Genomic DNA, 20,238 nt, shown 5'->3' with positions numbered 1-20,238 from the left:
ATTTGGTTTGCGATACATAAATCCTTCAAAATTCAAATTGGTTCAGGATAGATACAAGAAAATACCGGTTTGTTATACAATTGAAAAATCAATAGTAAAAGATAATGCAATTAAGGTGACACTCGAGCATACATATAGTTTCAATAAATTACAGCACTTCCAATTCAAAACGTCACTCATCTTATCATGGAAATCAAAGAGCAAAACTCTTGTTCATCACAAGGGATGGTAAGTCCAGCACGGTGTTCGAATCCGAACTCTTCTTCCGCCCGGAGAAGCAGATTTTGAAACTCGGGGCACCCCAAAAACGTGATGGGAACTATGTACCGTGCCCTGTTTTCGCCCACGTAGACCACGAAATGACCTTTAGGAACGTCACATCTCTTGCCAAAATTGGAACAGTTTTTGACAATTTGCTTGAGTTGTGCTGGATTTTGAGGGCAGGACTTGTTTGTTTTCCGAAGTCCCATCACTTGGTTACTCAGCACCAAAGAATAATAAGAAGAAAAATGGCTTAATCTGTTGAGATTAAGGATATATTTGTGAATGTGGGGGGACAAGTACTTTGTATGTATATTTATATTTATTCGTGTGCGCGTGAGAGAAAGTGGTGGGAGAACAAATACATGTGTAGTGTAGGAGTTCAGATGTTACAGGTTCATTTCTCTCTTGATATGTGTCCTACATTATTGTTACTTCTCCTCAAGACATTAGGACAACAGGACCAGCTCTTCTACCTCCTTGGCACACGTACAACCAATTAATGATTTATTGACTTTTATTTATGATGATAGAACCTCCAACCATCACTTTTCGGTGCGCACGTCATAAACCTTCATGTTAACACAACAACGTGTAAATCATGCTAGTTAAATAAACCGCACTGAGCAAATCGGGTGCGAAAGACTTGCCCGAAAAAATATTGGCAGAAGGAATCGAAGTCATGACGATTGAACAAGCGCTCACTTATTTTATCTGCTAAAATTGGACACCCTTTGATGGGCATGATTTATCAATTTACTATTAGTGTTGGGGGTAAGCATACAAGACTATTATTGATTTATTTTTAAATTTTTTTTTTATCATCGACATGAATTATTCTGTCAGACGATTTAATTTTGAAATAAATTCCTTTAAGTATCATTTTGTAAGAGTTTGATGCATTATTGCTGCTCTTCTTTTTTTCAATAATTTCATATTACAATTCGACCCAATGATCTGTGATAAGAAAGATAACAATAGCATGATAAATTTACTAAGCTAGAAGACTAGACGGTGAAAGTGCCATTTGCCAAACCAACATGAAGAGGTAGTGCAAAAATTAACTAAACAGAGTTTCACAGCCCTACTAACACTTGTTTCCGATGTTCTATGGAGTTCAGAGTTGCCTTGTTACTTATTCATTTTGCCTAATAATTGATTCAACCATGCAATCGAGTTACACCATCATCATCAGTCATAGATAGCACCCGCACCGATATATCAAGGTTTTCGTATGGATGGTGAAACTGATCTTGCTCGGAATATTCTCATTGTCTTATTATATATGAAGCTGGGTTCATATGTAGAAATGAGCATATTAATAAACGAAAACGACACCATATTCAGAACTCATCATGTATCTGCATGTTACTCTTAATTGCCCATGTATGGAGACAGAACTACTTTAAAGAACGTACATTACACTCAGAAACATCTCCCCTTTCATTTACTCACAGGGCTAATAAGATATTTCCATTGATTAGGAGAATGTCCAGAAAAGTACAAAACTTAAACATTCTGGAATATTTATGTACGATAATGATGGCCATGACCTATCCGTATCAATATTGTCAAAAAAGAGGACAAAAAGAATTATAGGGAAACAGATTTCAATTGGTCGAGTGGCTTGTTTCGAAACAAAGTATTCTAAAATAATTCATTTTTTTTTTACTAGAGAATAATCAATCATGTTTCTTTAATCTAAATCACATGTAGATTTGAAAAACAAGCTTAGCACTCGCTAAATTATTTGGTGTTTTGATGCGTTTTGTGCGTTCTGATCTTCTATTTGTCAAAAATTTGTGTGAGACGGTCTCACGGGTCTTATTTATGAGACGGATCTCTTATTTAGGTCATCCATGATAAAGTATTACTTTTTATTGTGAATATGGGTAGGGTTAACCCGTCTCACATATTAAGATCCGTGAAATGGTCTCACATAAGACCCACTCCTTCTATTTACATATAATTGGTTGTTAAGATTCTCTGATTTTGGCTTGAATTCAAAAATATTCGACCGAGTATTTATTACAAAGCTTGATGGCTGAGTAAATGGATAAAATATTGAAGTATACAAATAGCTTTCCAACCAGGATATGGGACAATACCTTAGGGTTTTAAACGAACCACTTAATATGATGAAAATTTTATCGAAATAGATATATTCGAACATGAGATCGATTCGAAATCATAAATTTTCTGTAAACTATTCGAACCATTGCTCGAAAATAAATACTCGAAAAACTCAAAATCTATTAATTTATTATATATTTATATTATATTAATAAAATATCAAGATTTACAAGTGGCTAGAAAACTATCAAACAATATAATTTGAACTTGAATTCGAAAATATTTGAGTTTCTATTACGAATTCAAATACTTTTCGAGTAAGTCGATACAAAAAAAAACAATATGTTCAAGGTCAAATCTACACCACTTTGAGTAACATTTGTTCAATAGATCATCGAGATAAACAAATATAACATTGACCGAAGATGTACTTAATTGGACAAAGTTTTTAAAATCCTGCAATGGTGCCGAAATTTGTTGCAAAAAGGTTGATTCTCGGTCGGAAAGGAGGGGGAAAAAGATAAGTGTGTATTTTTGTCAATGGGGCCAAAATGAGAAACAGACAGTACCGTTCAAAGTAGTTGCTCACTAAATATTTAGCATAGCTGTACAAAATAAGATTACACAAAATTAAATATATATTTAATCCGTAATTTTCATATTTGTCTAAGCTCCAATCAGCATCCACTTTCTCCATCTCTAATCTCCAATAACGCACTTTTTTACTTGCATTTTTCCATACATAGAAACCGAAAACTGTCAAAATGAACTTTCAAGTCAACCTCCGAATCAATCACCGCTAATTTGTTGCGCCGGAAATTATTACGTTGAAATATTTTCTTGAAATTACCTTTTGATAATCAACAATTTCATCTCTGTACAACATTTTCTTGTTTAAAAAAGTGGATCAAGTTCTGGGTGTGCTGTTCTTTGATTTGGATTTGGTGTTGGACAATTTCATCTCTGTACAACATTTTCTTGTTTAAAAAACTGGATCAAGTTCTGGGTGTGCTGTTCTTTGATTTGGATTTGGTGTTGGATTGATGGGTGAGTTCGTGAAGCAGATTCTTGCGAGACCCATCCAACTGTCGGATCAAGTTATCAAAGCGGTGGATGAGGCCGCGTCTTTCAAGCAAGAATGCTCGGAACTCAAGTCTAAGACGGAGAAACTCACTGGGCTCCTCCGTCAGGCGGCTCGTGCCAGCAACGACCTCTACGAGCGTCCCACGCGCCGCATCATCGATGACATGGAACGGGTCCTCGACAGGGCACTTTCCCTCGTCCTCAAATGCCGTGGTAACGGTCTCGTGAAGCGCATGTTCACCATCATTCCCGCCGCCGCCTTCCGGAAGATGTCTTCCCTACTGGAAAATTCCGTAGGAGACATGTCTTGGCTCCTCCGTGTTTCGGCCCCTGCTAGTGATCGAGGCGACGAGTATCTCGGTCTACCACCCATAGCGGCGAACGAGCCTATCCTCTGCCTTATATGGGAGCAGATCGCCATTTTGTACACGGGTTCCGCCGACGACCGCTCCGACGCCGCTGCTTCGCTGGTTTCTTTGGCCCGGGACAATGATCGCTACGGGAAGTTGATAATTGAAGAAGGAGGAATTGGTCCCTTGTTAAAATTACTCAGAGAAGGGAAATTAGAAGGACAGGAGCATGCTGCAACTGCCATTGGGCTCCTTGGTAAAGATCCGCAAAGTGTCGAACATATGATCCACGCCGGTGTCTGCCAAGTGTTTGCAAAAGTCCTCAAAGAAGGTCCCATGAAAGTTCAGGCAGTTGTTGCCTGGGCCTTGTCGGAACTCGCCTCCCATTACCCCAAATGTCAAGATCTCTTCGCACAACACAACATTATTCGATTGCTGGTCAGCCATCTGGCCTTTGAAACGGTGCAAGAACACAGCAAGTACGCCATTGTTAGCAAGGCAACATCCATGCACGCAGCTGTTGTTCTTGCGAGTGGTAATAATGCTGCTGATAATGAGAATAATTTGGACGGTGAAAAGAGTTTGATTTCCCATCCTTTAGACAAGAAGCATCCTACTAATCAGATGCATGATGTGGTTAGTAACACTATCATGATAAACCTTGCAAGGCAAAGAAACAATCTTGCTAATGGCGAGAAGGCTAAATCGGTGCATGATCTGCAGAGTCTTTCGGTATATGCTTCGAGTAATAAAGTTAGGGAAATGGAGGATCCTGCCACCAAAGCTTATGTTAAAGAAATGGCAGCAAGAGCTCTTTGGAAACTAGCAAAAGGGAACTCCCCAGTCTGTCGAAGCATCACAGAGTCAAGAGCGTTACTGTGCTTCGCGGTTCTCTTGGAGAAAGGGCCCAAAGAAGTTCGTTACAGTTCAGCTATGGCATTAATGGAGATTGCAGCAGTAGCAGAGGAAGATGCTGACTTGAGAAGATCGGCGTTCAAGCCCAATTCACCGGCTTGCAAAGCTGTCATCGACCAACTATTTAGTGTACTTGAAAAAGGCGATTCGGAACTTCTTGTTCCATGTATTAAGGCAGTAGGGAATTTAGCTCGAACCTTCAGGGCGACCGAGACGAGAATGATAAGCCCTTTGGTGAAGTTACTCGATGAGCGTGAAATCGAGGTTTCTAGGGAGACGTGTGCCGCTCTTACCAAATTTGCATGTTCAGATAACTATCTCCATCTTGACCATTCTAAGGCTATCATCGGTGCTGATGGGGCTAAGCATCTAGTCCAGCTTGTGTATTTTGGAGAGCAGAACTTGCAGACATGTGCATTGGTTCTGCTTTGTTACATCGCGATGCATGTACCAGAAAGTGAAGAACTTTCAGGAGCACAAGTGCTCACGGTGCTGGAATGGGCGTCGAAACAAGCTTATTTGGTGCAGGATGATGAAGTTGCGAAATTGTTAGCTGAGGCCATCAGAAAGTTGGAGCTGTATCAATCCAGAGCATCTAGGGGATACCGTTAAAAAAAATTTATTACCAAATTTCCTAGCTAGAGGGGGACTGAAAATAGGGAAATGGATTGTTGGAAAAAAAAAATCGAAATTTTTTGGAAACATCAAATTTATCCCTCCTTATGATATCTATAGCATCGGTCAAAAATTTCATTTTGTAAAACGAAACTCTCTAAATAATATAATATAAGAAAAGAAGTTGACCACTGCAATTTCTCCTTGTATAAAATTTATTATCTGTTCATTGCCGAATAAGAGGTTAAAACTTGAATTTGATTTTTTATTTTCCCATTTATGGTTCCAGACATCTATTGTTTCTATCACTATATTATAATGGATCAGGGTTTCATAAAAACTACTTTGATGTTTTAAGTGCATATTCTATAATGCTCCTAAATTTTATTAATTAATATTTAAAAAACGGTATAAGAAGGGTAAAAAATTAATAATTAATTTCTTCCACTTCTTTTTATAAGTTTAATCTTAAAATTGTAATATTTTGTTTCACTTTTCTCTATTAATTAAAAATAATTTATTTAGCACATCTTAAAAACGGCAAAAACTTGTGTGAGACGGTCTCACGGGTCATATTTGTGAGACGGATCTCTTTTTTGGGTCACCTATGAAAAAGTATTACTTTTTATGCTAAGAGTATTACTTTTTATTGTGAATATGGGTAGGGTTGACCCGTCTCACATATTATGACCCGTGAGACGGTCTCACATGAGACTCACTCCTTAAAACATAAAACAACCACGACGGAAGGCCAGCCAAGTGCAGCTCCTCATGTTCTTTATTTTTTCTTCCAATTATGTCTTGTAGCTTTCACAAGACAACGTGTGTGCTTTATTTATAGTATTATACAACCTATATAAACCAACCAAGTATGTAGAAAAAGGTTAAAATCTAGAATCTAACTAAATCTGGCGACTATTGCACTGCTTCAATTATTTCATATATGATAACAATGAATAATAATAACTAGTACACCGACTCACGCGTTGTGTATTTGTATAATATTTTTATAATTTATTTTATTTATATTTAAATAAAGATTAAAATATAATTATAAAAAATGACAAGATAATATAATATAATTTTGATATATGAATTAAAAAATGTAATAGAAAAATAAACAATGTGTATATTGGGTCTGGATTGAACAGGCCCAGTTGTAATACGTACGTCCATTTGCAAATCTTCACTGATCAATTGACTTGTTTCATCTCCCCGTGAAATTCCAAATTCCTGTATTTGCTGGAGTTTTTGTGATCTTCACCAATCATGGAAGAGGAGAAGGTTACTAGATCGAAAGGGGTGGTGACGAACTTTAACGATCAGAAAGGGTATGGCTTCATTCAACCCGACGAGGGTGTCGAAGATCTTTTCGTCCATCAAACCGCCGTGAAATCTGACGGGTTTCGTATTCTTCGCGAGGGCCAAATCGTCGAGTTCACAATCATTCTGGAGGGCGACAAGACTAAGGCCGTTGACGTCACCGCACCCGGAGGTGGCCCTCTACGGCGGGGAAGTGACGGTTATAATTGTGACGGAGATGGCGGTGGATACGGGTTTAGTGATCGGAGGAATGGTGGAGGCGGCGGAGGTGAATGTTATAATTGCGGTGAGTTTGGGCATATGGCTCGGGATTGCATCGGCCGAATCGGTGGCGGGAATGATAGCAGTTGTTATAACTGCGGGGGGAATGGCCATCTGGCGAGGGAGTGTCCAAGTGCTAGCCGTCGCGGAGGTGGAAATAGTGGAGCTTGTTTTGCCTGTGGTGAGCCGGGGCATATGGCGAGGGACTGTAAGGGTGGTGGAAGCAATCGTGGAGGTGGTGGTTTTGGGAGGTTTGGAGGCCGAGGCAGCGGGGTCTGCGGAGGGAAGTGCTTCAACTGCGGGGAGTCTGGACATTTTGCTAGGGAATGCACGCAACCACCTCGCAGATGATCTGTTGTGACTTTTCTTTCTTCTTTTTGGCTCCTGTTTTGTTATTTTCTTTCAAATATTTAACATCCTGGGTTATACTTATAGCCTTATAGAGTGATGTTTGGTTAATTTTGGTTGGCATGCTATCAACTGATTGACGAAGGGAATTTCTTTGAATTGGTTGGTATACAATTGGAAATATTTTTCTTTCTTGGTTGTCATTGTATTTACTTCTTTCTCTTGTCATCTTACCATTCTGCGCGTGTATATGGTTGGAGTACCCTATAATCTACGTTCTCATGGTTTTAGACTCTGTTTTATTGATGCCCTCGAGGGATTATTTTTACTTGGTGGTTGTGGTCTGATAAACTGATTGAACCAATTATCTTGATGTTGATTTTAAGCTGCCTGCAGATAGTTTGTTCTCAGTTTGACTGACTGAAAATTGCTATTTGAGGCGATGCTTTACTTGGATATGAATCTTTACTATGTTATTATCGATCATGTTTACTTTTTATGGACTTGTATATGATAGTATCAGTGTGTAATTATTTCTATGAAGTTGGCGCTGTAAGATTATTTAGGAATAGGGTTGACGACTGATACCATTTTTCATCAACTTTTAAGCTCTGTGATTTTTTTATATGACATAATTCAATTGATATACTCCATACCCACTTGATTTGTTCCCGTCACCTCAAATCTACATTGTCACGATCTTAAAAAAAGATCCATTCCCTCGGGTATTCTGTGACATATCCCCATTTGAATTCCTTCGATATTTTAGGAAAGAAAACTTGAAAATTTTCCAATATATAGTGGTTACCGATGTCTCATACATGTACATGTCACCGACCTCTTTGTCTGTTACTTGTTTGTGCTAGCCAAGGCTGCCCCTTTTCCACACTTAAATTTATGAGTTTTGAATATAAGATAATGTGTGATGTGTGAGTTATCATCTACTTTTAGACCAATAGTTTTTGTTTTATTTATTGCATCATAGATTGACAAATACATATCGTATTCTACGTGGAATAATTTCTTCACACATCTAGATTCTAGGAATACTTTGCTTTAGTTTGTGTTGCATCCTTGAGTGTTTGTTGCTTTATCCGCTATATTTTAGAGATGGCTAAAATCTTTTATTAGTGTATCATTTTACGAGTTTTTAAGGTGCTTTTCCATGTTTAGACTATTATTGGTGATGTTTGGACAATATTCCGTGTGGGATAGTAATGAAATGATTATTTACTATCAGCACTTCATACCTATTCACTATTGTGCATGAGGTTGTAGTTCCCATACTTTCTTGCACTGCAAATGGTTTGCTGCCGATTGATGTTTACTTCGAGATATATTTATTTGGGTTATAATTTTATGGAACACCAAAATAGATATGAAATATGTTAGAAGTTTACCTACATCTAAATCAGTATATTGTTGCTCCCTCCAGAAAGACCACCAAAAAAGAACAAGGTGGAAACCAATGTAGAAACTGCACGATTTAACTGGCTGCTTCAATACTCAAATCTTTATTTCGTTTATTTGTTTAAATTATGATGAATCATATACTTGACAGATATTGGTCATCTTAATATTAGTATAGATATAAAATGCATATATTTTGATCAAAGATTAATGATGCACAATTATGGATATTTGAACACAAATACATGGATACAAGATATGATAATTATTAGAAAATTTGGATACAATGTACACATATGTAACATGATAACGGATTGAATTTGTAATAAAATGGATTCCAATATATATATATATACATATATATATATATATTAATTGTTTATTATATAAAATTTATTAAAAAACATAGAAGTAAAATTATTATACACAGCTTTGTCCGCCTTTCCCAAGCACCAGCAACTAGTTGGTGGCGGTACGAAGGACAAAAGAATGAAATTTACAATGGCTGTGGTAGAGCGTTGCTCTTTTTTAGCTTTCACGGACTCAATCCATCCCTATACACATTTTGCTACACCATCCCTATACACATGTTGCTACACCATCCCTATACACATGTTGCTACATGTGTGTTCATGCTTTTCATTTTTTGTTTTCGTAATTATGTTTGTTTTTTTTGTTTGATTTGCATAGTTTATTTTGTCAGTACCTCCATGGAAGTGTTTGTTGGTTGTATCACTCGATTTTCTGTCTTGTTTACCACAAAAATTTCCGCGAAGAAAAAAATGGTAGCTTACACTGCATATGTCATAATCCAAGATGAGAATGTCAAAATTTTAAATTAAAATTCAAACGGTATCATCATCCTCAACGGAGGGGACTAAACTTGCCTCAATCCTTTTAATCCACACTTTCTGTTATCGTCGGGTGGCAGCTGAACCTAAGATCTTCTCCAGGGAATGTGTGAATCTCCAGTAGATTTACCCCATGTATGACCATTCATTTGGCAGCACAATGAATATGTTTCCTTTTATGCAAAGTTTCAGTAAAAGCGGACAGGTGATAATTTTACAAGAAGAGCAGTATGTGGTAGAAAGAGAACAGTAGGATAGAGCAATAAAGATTGTAGATGCTAGTTTTAATTTTTTGGGAGTTCAATAGGCTTTATCTAAGCTGAAAATAAATTAATTTTTTTACATGCAGCATCAATGAAACTTGGGGCTTTTATGTAGCTGGATATATCTTTGCAATGAATGTGCACTGCTTCAATGTACCTGGGGTTGTTATTATTTTTCTCTATAAAAGATGAGCATCAACTGTGAATAGCTAGATATGCATACTATTAATTTATCCTATCTGTTTTCATCTACCTGCAGTACGCTGCAATCTCCATAAGTATATTATCATTTATGTGCAGCATAAGGCACTCTAAAGTCTAAACTGGAATAATTTCCTAGATTTGCTTTTTTGTTGACCGATGGGATAATTTGCCACTATAGGTGAAATTAAGATGTATCGAATTAATCAGTGTTTAGTTCTGTTTTCGATTTTTCATGTCTTGAAAATTTGCTATAATGGGATACAAATAAAACGGAGTAAATGGAATATTCTATTGCACATCTTAGTATCTTATTTGCCCTGAGTTGCTTTTGGATATGCTAATTTGTGGTTCCCGTTTCTCATTTAATTGGTTCAAATAAATGCCATTTATCCTTTGGGTTTTAATCCATGACAATTTTCTGGTTTTTTTATGTTCTCCTTGTTTAAGTGGACCATTTTTGTATCACCACTCTCTTTTATTTTACGCGGATTAGGTTAATCGTGACCACTGCCTTTATTCCTTATCTTCCGTGTATTACTTGTGAAAATTGTGAAGGAACTCGAGTCTTACTTCGTCACTTCTACAATTCCTAACTATGACCCCTCAACACTCTGTTTCATTGGAATGTGCTTAGTCCTTATAATTGGTCCTTGGAATGTACCCTGACTTTTTCTTCATTTTGAGATATCGACCTTTTGGAGAATTTATGTGTTGAATTATTTATTTAAGGAACTATAATTGATTTTGTATGATCAAGCAACTATAAAGTGATTCCTTTTTTTTTCACTCGATGCTTCTATAACTTTGAATATCAAATTTTATCCGGCGAAACTGAGCATTTACCACACATTCATGGTGTTCATAAAAAGAAGTTTTGTATCTTTGAAGTTCACTAAGATTCCTTGAATATCATTTCCAGTTGTATGGCATTTCCTCGCAGCCATCCTCCACATTCTGGCTGGGATAAATTTCATGGACTCACAAAAATCAACACTCGTGCTCAGCTTCCCTTGGTCAACATCCAAAGGTTTAATTAATATGATGTATATTTGGAGGCTAAGCGGAACGTTGTTCCTGATTGCACTTCTTCATTTTCCATTGGTAACGTGATAGGAATTACAGCTCTAAACTCGTAGGCACCCTGGAATCAAAGTGCTCGGAGCCAGAAGATTTCTATGTGGTAAATATGCTAATCAGGGGAAGGGGTTATTAATGCAAGGAAATCTATGACAAGATGATTGCTGAAACTCGGGTTTTATAGAAAGAAAATGAAAAAGCAATTGCATTTTAAAGTGAAAGAGGGAGTCAGCTACGGGGTTCTCATGATATCCAGTGGCTGATTTTTGTCACAGGTCTCATCGAAGTCCGCGTCACCGGTCACTCAGAACTGGGTAACTTGTGAGTCAATTTCGGTATATGTTTCAACAACTGATGTTTTGGCAGTTTATTTTTCTGAATGGGTTTTGCTTGCCTTTTCATGCACAATAACACGTGTTCATCTATTTTTCATTGAATGCAAAGGCGATGCACATCTGTGCGAAGAGTTGAACTAGACGCATTTCATATTTATGTTATTTTGGTCTGCAAATATTATCCGAGCATGAGATACGAACTTTTTATGAACAGGGTGATATCTATGGTGTTCCATGGCTTCTTTTGGTGTTATCAAGTCTGTATTGGATCAATCAGAGATGGGAATGTAATGCGCATCTTGTACATTTCTTTCTATTGTTTTCTTATTTTAGATTCTCTTGTTTATCACTATTTCGCTTTCCTCAACTGTAGTGGATAGTCCATCATTTAAGGATGGAGAGAATTGTTGATGCCTACTTCACTTCGAAATGTGATTTCCGTTATCACTGTTCACGCAGATGTGAGAGTTTGTCCTTCGGAACTCGGCTTTCTTTTCATGCTATTTCAATTGACATTCCATGGAGGTATGTAAAGTTGATGATAATGGCTAGATCAATTGCTTTCTATATTACATTAAAAACACATGCGCCACTAGCAAGAACTCCTGATTGGTCATGTGCAAATGAAACATCATTGTTGATTATGATGGTTTCAATAAATAAAGCCACTTACGATTGCCGTGCTATATCATGCCAATTATTATGCATATTTCCGAATAAAGGACCCCAACTTCTAGCGGATTTTTATGTTGAAAATATTGAAAGTCAAAATAAAGATAAACAAAATGATATTGACCCAGACTTTATAGATTGAATTTTGGAGTAGATCCAGTGCATTAGATTACTAGTTTGTGGAAAGAAAAGCGATGAGACCATTTTGTTTTATTCTATGTGTTTTGGAACACAATAAAAAGATTAAGACTGACAAAGTTAATAAAACGATATTTATAATTTTCTGCGGATATGTTCCTTGTGTTAGTGAAGGCCACCTTTAATGGGAACACCCCCTTCGTGCCAGTGAGTGTGAAATCAATTTAAGATAAACATCACATTAATTATTTTTTGGAACCAAAAACATATATGAGTGGGATCCAGTCTAATGGGCTAAATTTGTGTAATCTTAACCAGATTTTGTCAACGTCGTATTATAACGTTTTAAAAGCTATTTTTTATATTTATTTATTCTGTTCTCTGGTTCGCATATCTCCATTTCTTTTTCATTCAAAACAAAGAGAAGGGATTTGTGATCCAAACCATCCTTTTTAGGGGTAAGGCATACCGGGTATTTCTTGTATAAAATTTATTGTTTGTTCGTACCTGTAAGAGGTTAAACTTGAATTCGATTTCTTATATTCCAATGTATGGTTTGGTTTTGTTGGGAATCGTAATTTTTTTATGTGTGTGTGCGCGCGCGCGCGTGATGTATTCTTTATATTAGTAAATTGATATGATCTATAGTCCACCATAAGAAAAATTTATTTGAATTGAGAACTAATTTTTTTTAGGTTTTATATGCTATTTTTTCGGAAAATTGAAGCCAATTGAGTGAAATTCGCTTCTATAAGTGACATGTGAGAAAGGTAGAGTATCTCGATTCCATCCCATTTTGGAGAAAACTCATTGAATTAACTTATTACATGTATTGAGAAAAGTGGTCAGTCGCGTGTCAGTTGTCGGATCTTTTTCCTTCAAGTGTTTGGGTTGACGTGCTTGCCAATGTTATTGTGTTTTTATTAATGCCTAGTTGCTTTTTGGTAATGATGAAACAAATCTAGTTAAATGACTAGGGCAGGGCATTGGATGTGAACATCCCTCTTCCATTAAAAATAATTGTTATTGTGATTTTATTAATGCGTAGTTGCTTTCGGTAATGGTGAAACAAATCTAGTTAAATGACTAAGGCTTTGGATGTGAACATTCCTTTTCCTTTAAAAATAATTTCTCTTGTTTCAATCGCATTCAATGATGAATGATGATCTAAGGTTCTTTTCGTGTTCACCTCAAAATTTACTAAATGAACCAATTATGTGACAATTACGTATCCTCAATATATTTAATATCGACAAAGCTGCTTACATATAGTTTCAGGAGTCATGCCTTTGCCGTTGTGACATTCCTGAATATTGGTCTATGATGTATTTTGATAAGCTGTCCAAGAAATGAATGGATTACTGGAAAAATAGCCATGTTGACTTGTAGAGAAAGAATCGGACTCCATTACTGTCCTTGTGTCTTTTTTGTTGCATGAACGTGTTACCATGTACTAATAACATTTTACTTTTGTGGCGCATAATTTTTTTTTTCAGTGTGATGATCAATATAGGAATTTATCTAGCAAAAAAATTTTCGCTATTGGTAAGTTCAATGTTGCTGTATGAAATTGGATTAGTGAATATTGGCCAACGATAGTATGCTATCATGCATGTAGTGTAGGCCGGGTGACATCGATTGACATTCTGGATAATATACTAACTGGCGGCTGCTTTCCGCAATTTATGGGCGTGTGTTAGGAACTGGAAAGTGATGATAAAACTGTTGTTTGCTGCCTAATATTCTCGTGAAGTTCAAAGGTTTTATGAAAACAGGATAGTGGTTTGATGAAAATTACTGGTATAGAGAATCTGAAATAAAAACCAAGTTCTTGTAAACCCCCCAAGTAGACACCAAGTTTTTTTTGTGGAATAACGGGTTGTGGAAGCAGAAATGCGTTTAGTTGATGCGAGCTAATTTATTCGAACTTTTATTTTTGTTGCGTTGTGTGCATAATTATTTCTTTATGTGCCAGAATTGTAAGAGTGTCAAATGGCTGAAATTCCAAAGTCCAGCAAGGGATCGTTCAAGAATGAGGTGTTCAAGAGGCCATCTTCAGGTACAAGGGATAAGAACGTACGCAAACAACAAAAAAGAGAGGACTACCCTGTCCAGATGCTTCCAGCTATGAGGTTAGCGGTTTCCAAACCTTACACATTTCGAGACTTTAAATCCATCGGTCAGAATTTTTTCAACAATAAATTAGCTACTAATCAAGAGCAAGAATTTGTGGCCGGTGCTTCTGGTGTGGATGCTGACAACGGCAGTGGAAGTTGTAATGGTCCCAGTGTTGAAATTTCACCGAAAGAGAAGTCCCTCAAGGCTGCATATAAGCTCGACCTCAACTCTACTTTGCCTGACCTGAATGAAGCTGCCCCTTCTGAACTCGTGTCAATTAAAGACGTTGATCAAGATGGGCCTTCGTTCATCGCTAATGACCTCCTAGAGGCAGTGCAGGTTGTCCGTACACTGGAAATTGAGGGCTATATCTCGGGGATTTTCAGAATGAAATTCCTCTCTTTTTTAGGCTTGAAGGCCACGGCCAAAGAACGTGATGTCGTGCGTACCTTCATGCGAACTATGGGTGATGATCCACGCTGCTTGGCTGGACAGTTAATTGACTCGTTCTCGGGCGTTGTAAACATGAAGCCATGAAATGGTTTCTTTCGAAAACCTGGGGCATTTTGGAAGAGCGACTCAGTTTATTTTACCTAGCTGTTCTTGGAACTGGAGTAATATTTAAACTATGATATTTTCGTCGTGGTATTCTCTTTATGCTGACTTTATTTTTAATTTTGAACTACATGATATTGTGTGGATACAAGCTTCTGTTTTTATTTAGCGATTTGACTGAGGTTAAATTTACATGATGTATTGAGTTTGTGATTTTCTCGCAGCAGCACATTCTTTTAGCATTGTGACTTAGTTTTTGGGCACGGTACAAGTTTCGACTTTGCATACTGAATAACCACAAAATCAACTTCAAAAACTTTTGATTTGAAATGGGTTACACAATTTCTCTAAGATGTAAAATCTTTTGTTTGCATGATTGCTTGCATTATAAATTTTCGGTCTCTGGGCTTTTTTCACGTTTTTCCTTGAAAACAAAGTTCGTTACTTGAGCATTTAGATTTGTCATTTGGTTTTGCATGACCAATTAATCTTGATTGACATACTCGAATTAAATCTACTACAAGAATCAATTCTTGAAACTAACACTTCAAAGCTTCACCTCAAAATAATATTACACGTTGTGTCTGAGATAGAAGGACGATTTCCTGTTACATTAGTTCTAAAAATATGTTGCAGACATGCACAAATTATTACATATATCTTTCACACAAGATAGAACAACATTTGGGTCGATTTTTTTTTTGGTAGTAATCAGAGCTCCACGGTCGAAGCAGATTGCCCGATCGACTCGTTTGCAGCGCTATTCGGAACCATGGGAGGGCTCATAGTTAGCTTCTTGACGGGTTGCTGTTTCGGAATAGAAGGTGAGTTTAAATTCGGCTTCTTAACCTCAAAACTGCTCTTCACCCACGCAATATATCCCCCTCCCATGTTATATGCATGTTTGAATCCCTACCAATAGAAAACCACCGATTTATTTCGAAAGGATCATAATTTTGACAACAATTTCAATCATATAAATAGATTACACATTTTATAATATAGTCGACAATATATTCATTAACCACACACACACACACACACACACATATATATCAACATAAAATATGTATATAAAAAATTATTGCTAAAACTAGGTCCTTACAGCATCAAGAAGATCAGTGGCGGCATACACAGACCTCACCCCACTTTGGCAACCCTGGAATTTTAATTTCTTGACATTAGATTTCACTCTAATGTAATAAACATCCATAGATAAACAGTCTTTTTAAGCATTTTACATCTAATTCTTTAATATCAATAATTTTCTCCATATATATGAATATTTAATTAATTACCACAACAAGATGATCTTCCCTGGCATGTGTGGACAAAACTTGATCCATAAAATTCGGATTTTTCACCCTTCCTGAATTTTAAATATCATGGTATGAATATATATATAAATAAACTGAAAAAAGAATAAAGAAAATAGATTATATAATACAACCATCTGGGGTACTAAACATGTATGGAACATTGAAGGCCTTCTCCACGTGACCATTTTGGAATTCTTCTTCGGTCCTGTTAAAATTTTTAATTCTTAAAACAAGAAAAAAAAAACCCACAAAATGAATTGCATGTTGAATGCTTGGAATTTAGATCACAGCCTTGATAAAATCAAAAAATTATCGTAATTTCGTAAACAAATATATACCGGAAAACGTAATTAAATTCAATATTTGATCACCTGACATCAAGATAGAGGTAGCCTGAATTTAGAAGATTTTTTGCTGCATGCACATCAACGGTGATAATCTCTGCATTTGAACTGCACAAACGAATGCAAAAAACCCAAGATTATACATATAATTGCAAGATTATTTTCTACTTGATAGCTAATATGAAAAATATATACCTTTTCTTCGAATCCATTAAATTTTGTGAGAGGGGAAATTATTGGGTTGTAGGTTGATATGCTGCTTCTGTGCTAAAAGCTTGCCAGTGGGTTCACGTCATTTTATCGCCAGTATGGAGTGCCCATAATGGAGTAAACATGGCACCAACTGAATGACATATTTATGTCTACAACAAGGAACGAAACTCTCCACAACTTTGTACAACAACTGAATATATAGTCTAGTGGTAGGAGTAAGTGAGCGATTATTATCAGAAGTTTGATTTCTTGCCAACACTTTCTAAGCTGTCGTATAGGATTTGTCCAACATGATTTATCCGATTAACTTGATTTGCAGGCTACTGTGTTACTCTGATGATTTAATAGTAGCGACTGTGAATTTCATCATCATACAAAAATAACCAAACATACAATCCAATTTCTATATCTAGTAGTATTTGTCTTGTTTTTTTTAAAAAAAATTGACATACATCTATTACCAATTTCTTGGATAAATGTGTAATGTGTTAAATTTGCATTCTAATGATGTTTTTATTTGATGTGGAAAAACAAGCAAATTTATATGATTGATGCGTGATGGAATAATAATTAAAATAAATTTTATAGCCAAAAAAACTCCTAATTTTTACTTATTTACCATTCAAATTAATAGTCAGTCACCGCTCAAACATCCCAAATAATTGTTGTGATTTGGATAAAAAATCTGCATCACACTTCAATTGTTTCATGTCTAGATACAATTAACATAAAAAACAATAATTAATTAATAAAGAAATATTCATCCTTTTCATCATCATACAGCACCAAGTGCCGTATAGGTCTTTCTATTTTAATTGTTGTAAAAAACAAGTCATCGCCCAATCCTTTTGCTAATATCAAACAAAAGAAACATGATATATTAATAGTAGGTCTCTGGTAAGACGGTCTCACGGATATTTATTTGTGATTCGTAAATCGAGTCAATCATGTTCATATTTACAATAATAAATAATAATTTTAACATAAAAATAATATTATTTCATGAGTGGCCTAAATAGGAGATCTGCCTCACAAAGTAATATTTGTGATATATTATTATACATAGTATAATTTAAAATTATTTGCTCAAATTAAGAAGTTCCTCGAAAGTGTGTGATCCGTTAAATAATAGTGATTTTTTAAACTGAAATTATCTAATTTTATTTAAATGAAATTTTTATTTTTGGGGTTCTTTACATAAAATTATTAATTATATCTCGATTCGACACGAGCAAAAATTTCAGAATTTCCCTTGGAGCGCAAAGGTTACGAGATGGATCGCTGAACCAAAAGAAGCATTTTGGTAGTGGAAGAAAGAATGTGGAAACTTTATTTTGAAAGTTGGTTTCATTTTGTCTAATTAATGTCTATTATTTAAATCGATCGATGATAGGAATAGGTGAAGGGGGGGAATTTTGGGCAAACATCTTTGATAAAATATGTATTAAAAAATTGATTTTAATTTGTCAAAATAGGTATGGTCCAAAATGAAAATATACCGGGGCCTTAATTTATTTTTAAAAATGAAATCATAAATTAATTTAATATTTTATCTTTCATTTTTAAATTAAAATACGTGCACAATTATTTATTGTACACTTAACACGCGTCCATTATTTCTTTTCTTATTTTTCCTTTTTATTTTCTCTTTCTTATTCAATTTAGTTGCAGAAGTGCACCATTATTTACAGTACACTCAATCAGGGTTAAAGACTTCAACGTCAAAGCACAAAAATTAGGCGATATGAGTCATTCAACCACCCAACTTTAAAGTTATGCAATATTAATTTTTAATGTATGGTATATTTTTGTAGGAAACTATATAATTAATTAATTATTAATTTATGATTATGATAGAGAAACAGGAACGGAGCTAGGAATTTTTTTGGTAAAATTTTGTTAGTTCGATAACGTTTTAAGTTTTGGTGATTATAAAAAAAACATCGATTTACTTTAGAGTTTAGCTGCTATTTGTATGTGTTTACAGATTTATAGCTGGACACTATGAAGTCAAGCTGGACATTATGAAGTCAAGTCGAGCTGTATTCAAGACTCTAGCACAAGTTCAAATTATAGATTGGTTTTTAGCTGGTAATGTTCACGCAATCAAGTCTATTTGTCTGCATATTAGCTCAATTTTATAAAGTATATTTGACCAATCAATGTAAATTACCCGAAATCTTTAGTTGGCAAGAATGTCTCTTAAAAAGACAAGGATATGATGCATGTTATTTCTCACTACTCAATCAACTTTTTAGAAGTAGTTAGTTATTATATTTTGATAATTGCCAATATGCATACTATAAAGAAAAAAGGGACAAAAGACAGTTTGCTTCTATGTCAGGTGCTAGTACATACGATCGTTGGTGATCTTTTTATTGTTGAAGGAATTTCGTTATATATAGGCAGATTAATGATTGAAGAAAGAGACAAAGAACCAATTTAACTGGTTTATCAAAGCAACAACTATATGTCAGATTTTGAGCTTGAGCACTCTACATCTTTCAATATCAAGTCGCTCATTTTAGCATACACTCATTCTTATATCAGATTATCAAGGATAAATCCGTACTACCTTTCTAACTCTAGTCTCTAGCCGCTCAAGCTACTTTTTAGAAGTTTTGACTATTTGAATGAAGAGTTTTGTAGACAGTTGGATATTTGTACTGTTATTGTGGTGATACTAAGAATCTTGATTTAGACAATGATAAGTCCTAATCAAAGTATATTTTTATAAAAAGTTATATAAATCAACGTATTTTCATTTTTATATCTTTGTCTTATTTTTTATGTAGTCGTTGGGTTAAAATATTGTTTAATATTCGATGTGTATCGTCACTAGTCAAATCCGACCATGTTCGCATTTGAAAAACATTTTCTGATCCTAACAAATTTTTTCCCAAAATAATTAATTAATAAGATATTTAAAAAAATAAATATAGTGTTTTCACATTTACTCACAAAATTATAGTAATAATAGTATTTATTTCTTATGTAAATTAAAGATATATTCTGAAAATTCTTAAATTAGCCCAATGAAATATTTAAAAAATTAGAAACTATTAATTTAAAATAAATTATATAACAATTACAAGAAACAAGAAAGCCAAAATTTTCAATTAATTGGGCGATGTGAGCCATTCAACCACTTAAAGTTCTTCTGCAATATTATTATTTTTATTGTGGGGTATATATTTTTTAGAAATCTATATAATTAGACTAAAAAACGAGTATTACATTCAACACGAGAATGTTTCAAATAGTTAAAAAAATTCTAAAATAATCCGTTATTAAAAAATAAAGTATAAATATAAATTGTTCACATTTACTCACAAAATTATAGTAATAATAGTATAATAAACCATCTATAAATTAATAATGTTGGGACCATACAAACTTATTAATTTGGAGAGGTTTTAATTAATCGATAAATTAATATTTTATTATTTTAAAGAGTATTTTTTTGATCAAGTGAGCATAAATTTAATTACATAAAAATATATTGTCTTT

General features: G+C 35.0%; 5 protein-coding genes across 17 annotated transcripts; 3 read left to right on the top strand and 2 right to left on the bottom strand.

Annotated features, from left to right (window-relative positions):
* Window positions 1-67: 67 nt before the first annotated feature.
* LOC140828235 (protein SMALL AUXIN UP-REGULATED RNA 9-like) lies at window positions 68-573 on the bottom strand. Its single transcript, XM_073191221.1, has one exon. It carries the CDS (start codon window positions 468-470, stop codon window positions 177-179), a length of 294 nt encoding a protein of 97 aa, XP_073047322.1. The 5' UTR covers window positions 471-573; the 3' UTR covers window positions 68-176.
* Window positions 574-3,018: 2,445 nt separating this feature from the next.
* On the top strand, window positions 3,019-5,494 carry LOC140826383 (uncharacterized). The gene has a single exon (XM_073188649.1). It carries the CDS (start codon window positions 3,378-3,380, stop codon window positions 5,292-5,294), a length of 1,917 nt encoding a protein of 638 aa, XP_073044750.1. The 5' UTR covers window positions 3,019-3,377; the 3' UTR covers window positions 5,295-5,494.
* Window positions 5,495-6,458: 964 nt separating this feature from the next.
* On the top strand, window positions 6,459-7,422 carry LOC140826381 (cold shock protein 1-like). Its single transcript, XM_073188647.1, has one exon. It carries the CDS (start codon window positions 6,567-6,569, stop codon window positions 7,230-7,232), a length of 666 nt encoding a protein of 221 aa, XP_073044748.1. The 5' UTR covers window positions 6,459-6,566; the 3' UTR covers window positions 7,233-7,422.
* An 821-nt stretch (window positions 7,423-8,243) lies between these two features.
* On the top strand, window positions 8,244-15,049 carry LOC140826379 (uncharacterized). Of its 13 annotated transcripts, none has more exons than XR_012116810.1 (7): window positions 8,244-9,455; window positions 10,877-10,984; window positions 11,094-11,137; window positions 11,310-11,348; window positions 11,584-11,656; window positions 11,743-11,894; window positions 14,155-15,049. XR_012116810.1 is itself a non-coding variant. In XM_073188642.1 (7 exons), the coding sequence occupies exons 1-7, from the start codon at window positions 9,227-9,229 to the stop codon at window positions 14,160-14,162; spliced, it is 567 nt and encodes a 188-aa protein (XP_073044743.1). In that variant the 5' UTR covers window positions 8,244-9,226; the 3' UTR covers window positions 14,163-15,049. The 13 variants fall into 13 exon arrangements, 11 of the variants coding, with proteins under 11 accessions (XP_073044743.1, XP_073044745.1, XP_073044746.1 ...); XR_012116811.1 differs by having other exon boundaries at window positions 11,584-11,670; window positions 11,829-11,894; XM_073188642.1 differs by having other exon boundaries at window positions 11,829-11,894.
* Window positions 15,050-15,382: 333 nt separating this feature from the next.
* LOC140826382 (thiosulfate sulfurtransferase 18-like) lies at window positions 15,383-16,890 on the bottom strand. Its single transcript, XM_073188648.1, has 6 exons — window positions 16,711-16,890; window positions 16,543-16,623; window positions 16,303-16,376; window positions 16,151-16,221; window positions 15,958-16,011; window positions 15,383-15,764 (listed from the first exon to the last, which is right to left on the bottom strand). The coding sequence occupies exons 1-6, from the start codon at window positions 16,725-16,727 to the stop codon at window positions 15,564-15,566; spliced, it is 498 nt and encodes a 165-aa protein (XP_073044749.1). The 5' UTR covers window positions 16,728-16,890; the 3' UTR covers window positions 15,383-15,563.
* Between the last annotated feature and the right edge of the window lie 3,348 nt (window positions 16,891-20,238).

Source organism: Primulina eburnea, chromosome 3 (assembly GCF_022965805.1).
Source record: "Primulina eburnea isolate SZY01 chromosome 3, ASM2296580v1, whole genome shotgun sequence".
NCBI classification, from domain to species: Eukaryota; Viridiplantae; Streptophyta; class Magnoliopsida; order Lamiales; family Gesneriaceae; genus Primulina; species Primulina eburnea.
This window is presented reverse-complemented; position numbering and strand designations above follow the sequence as displayed.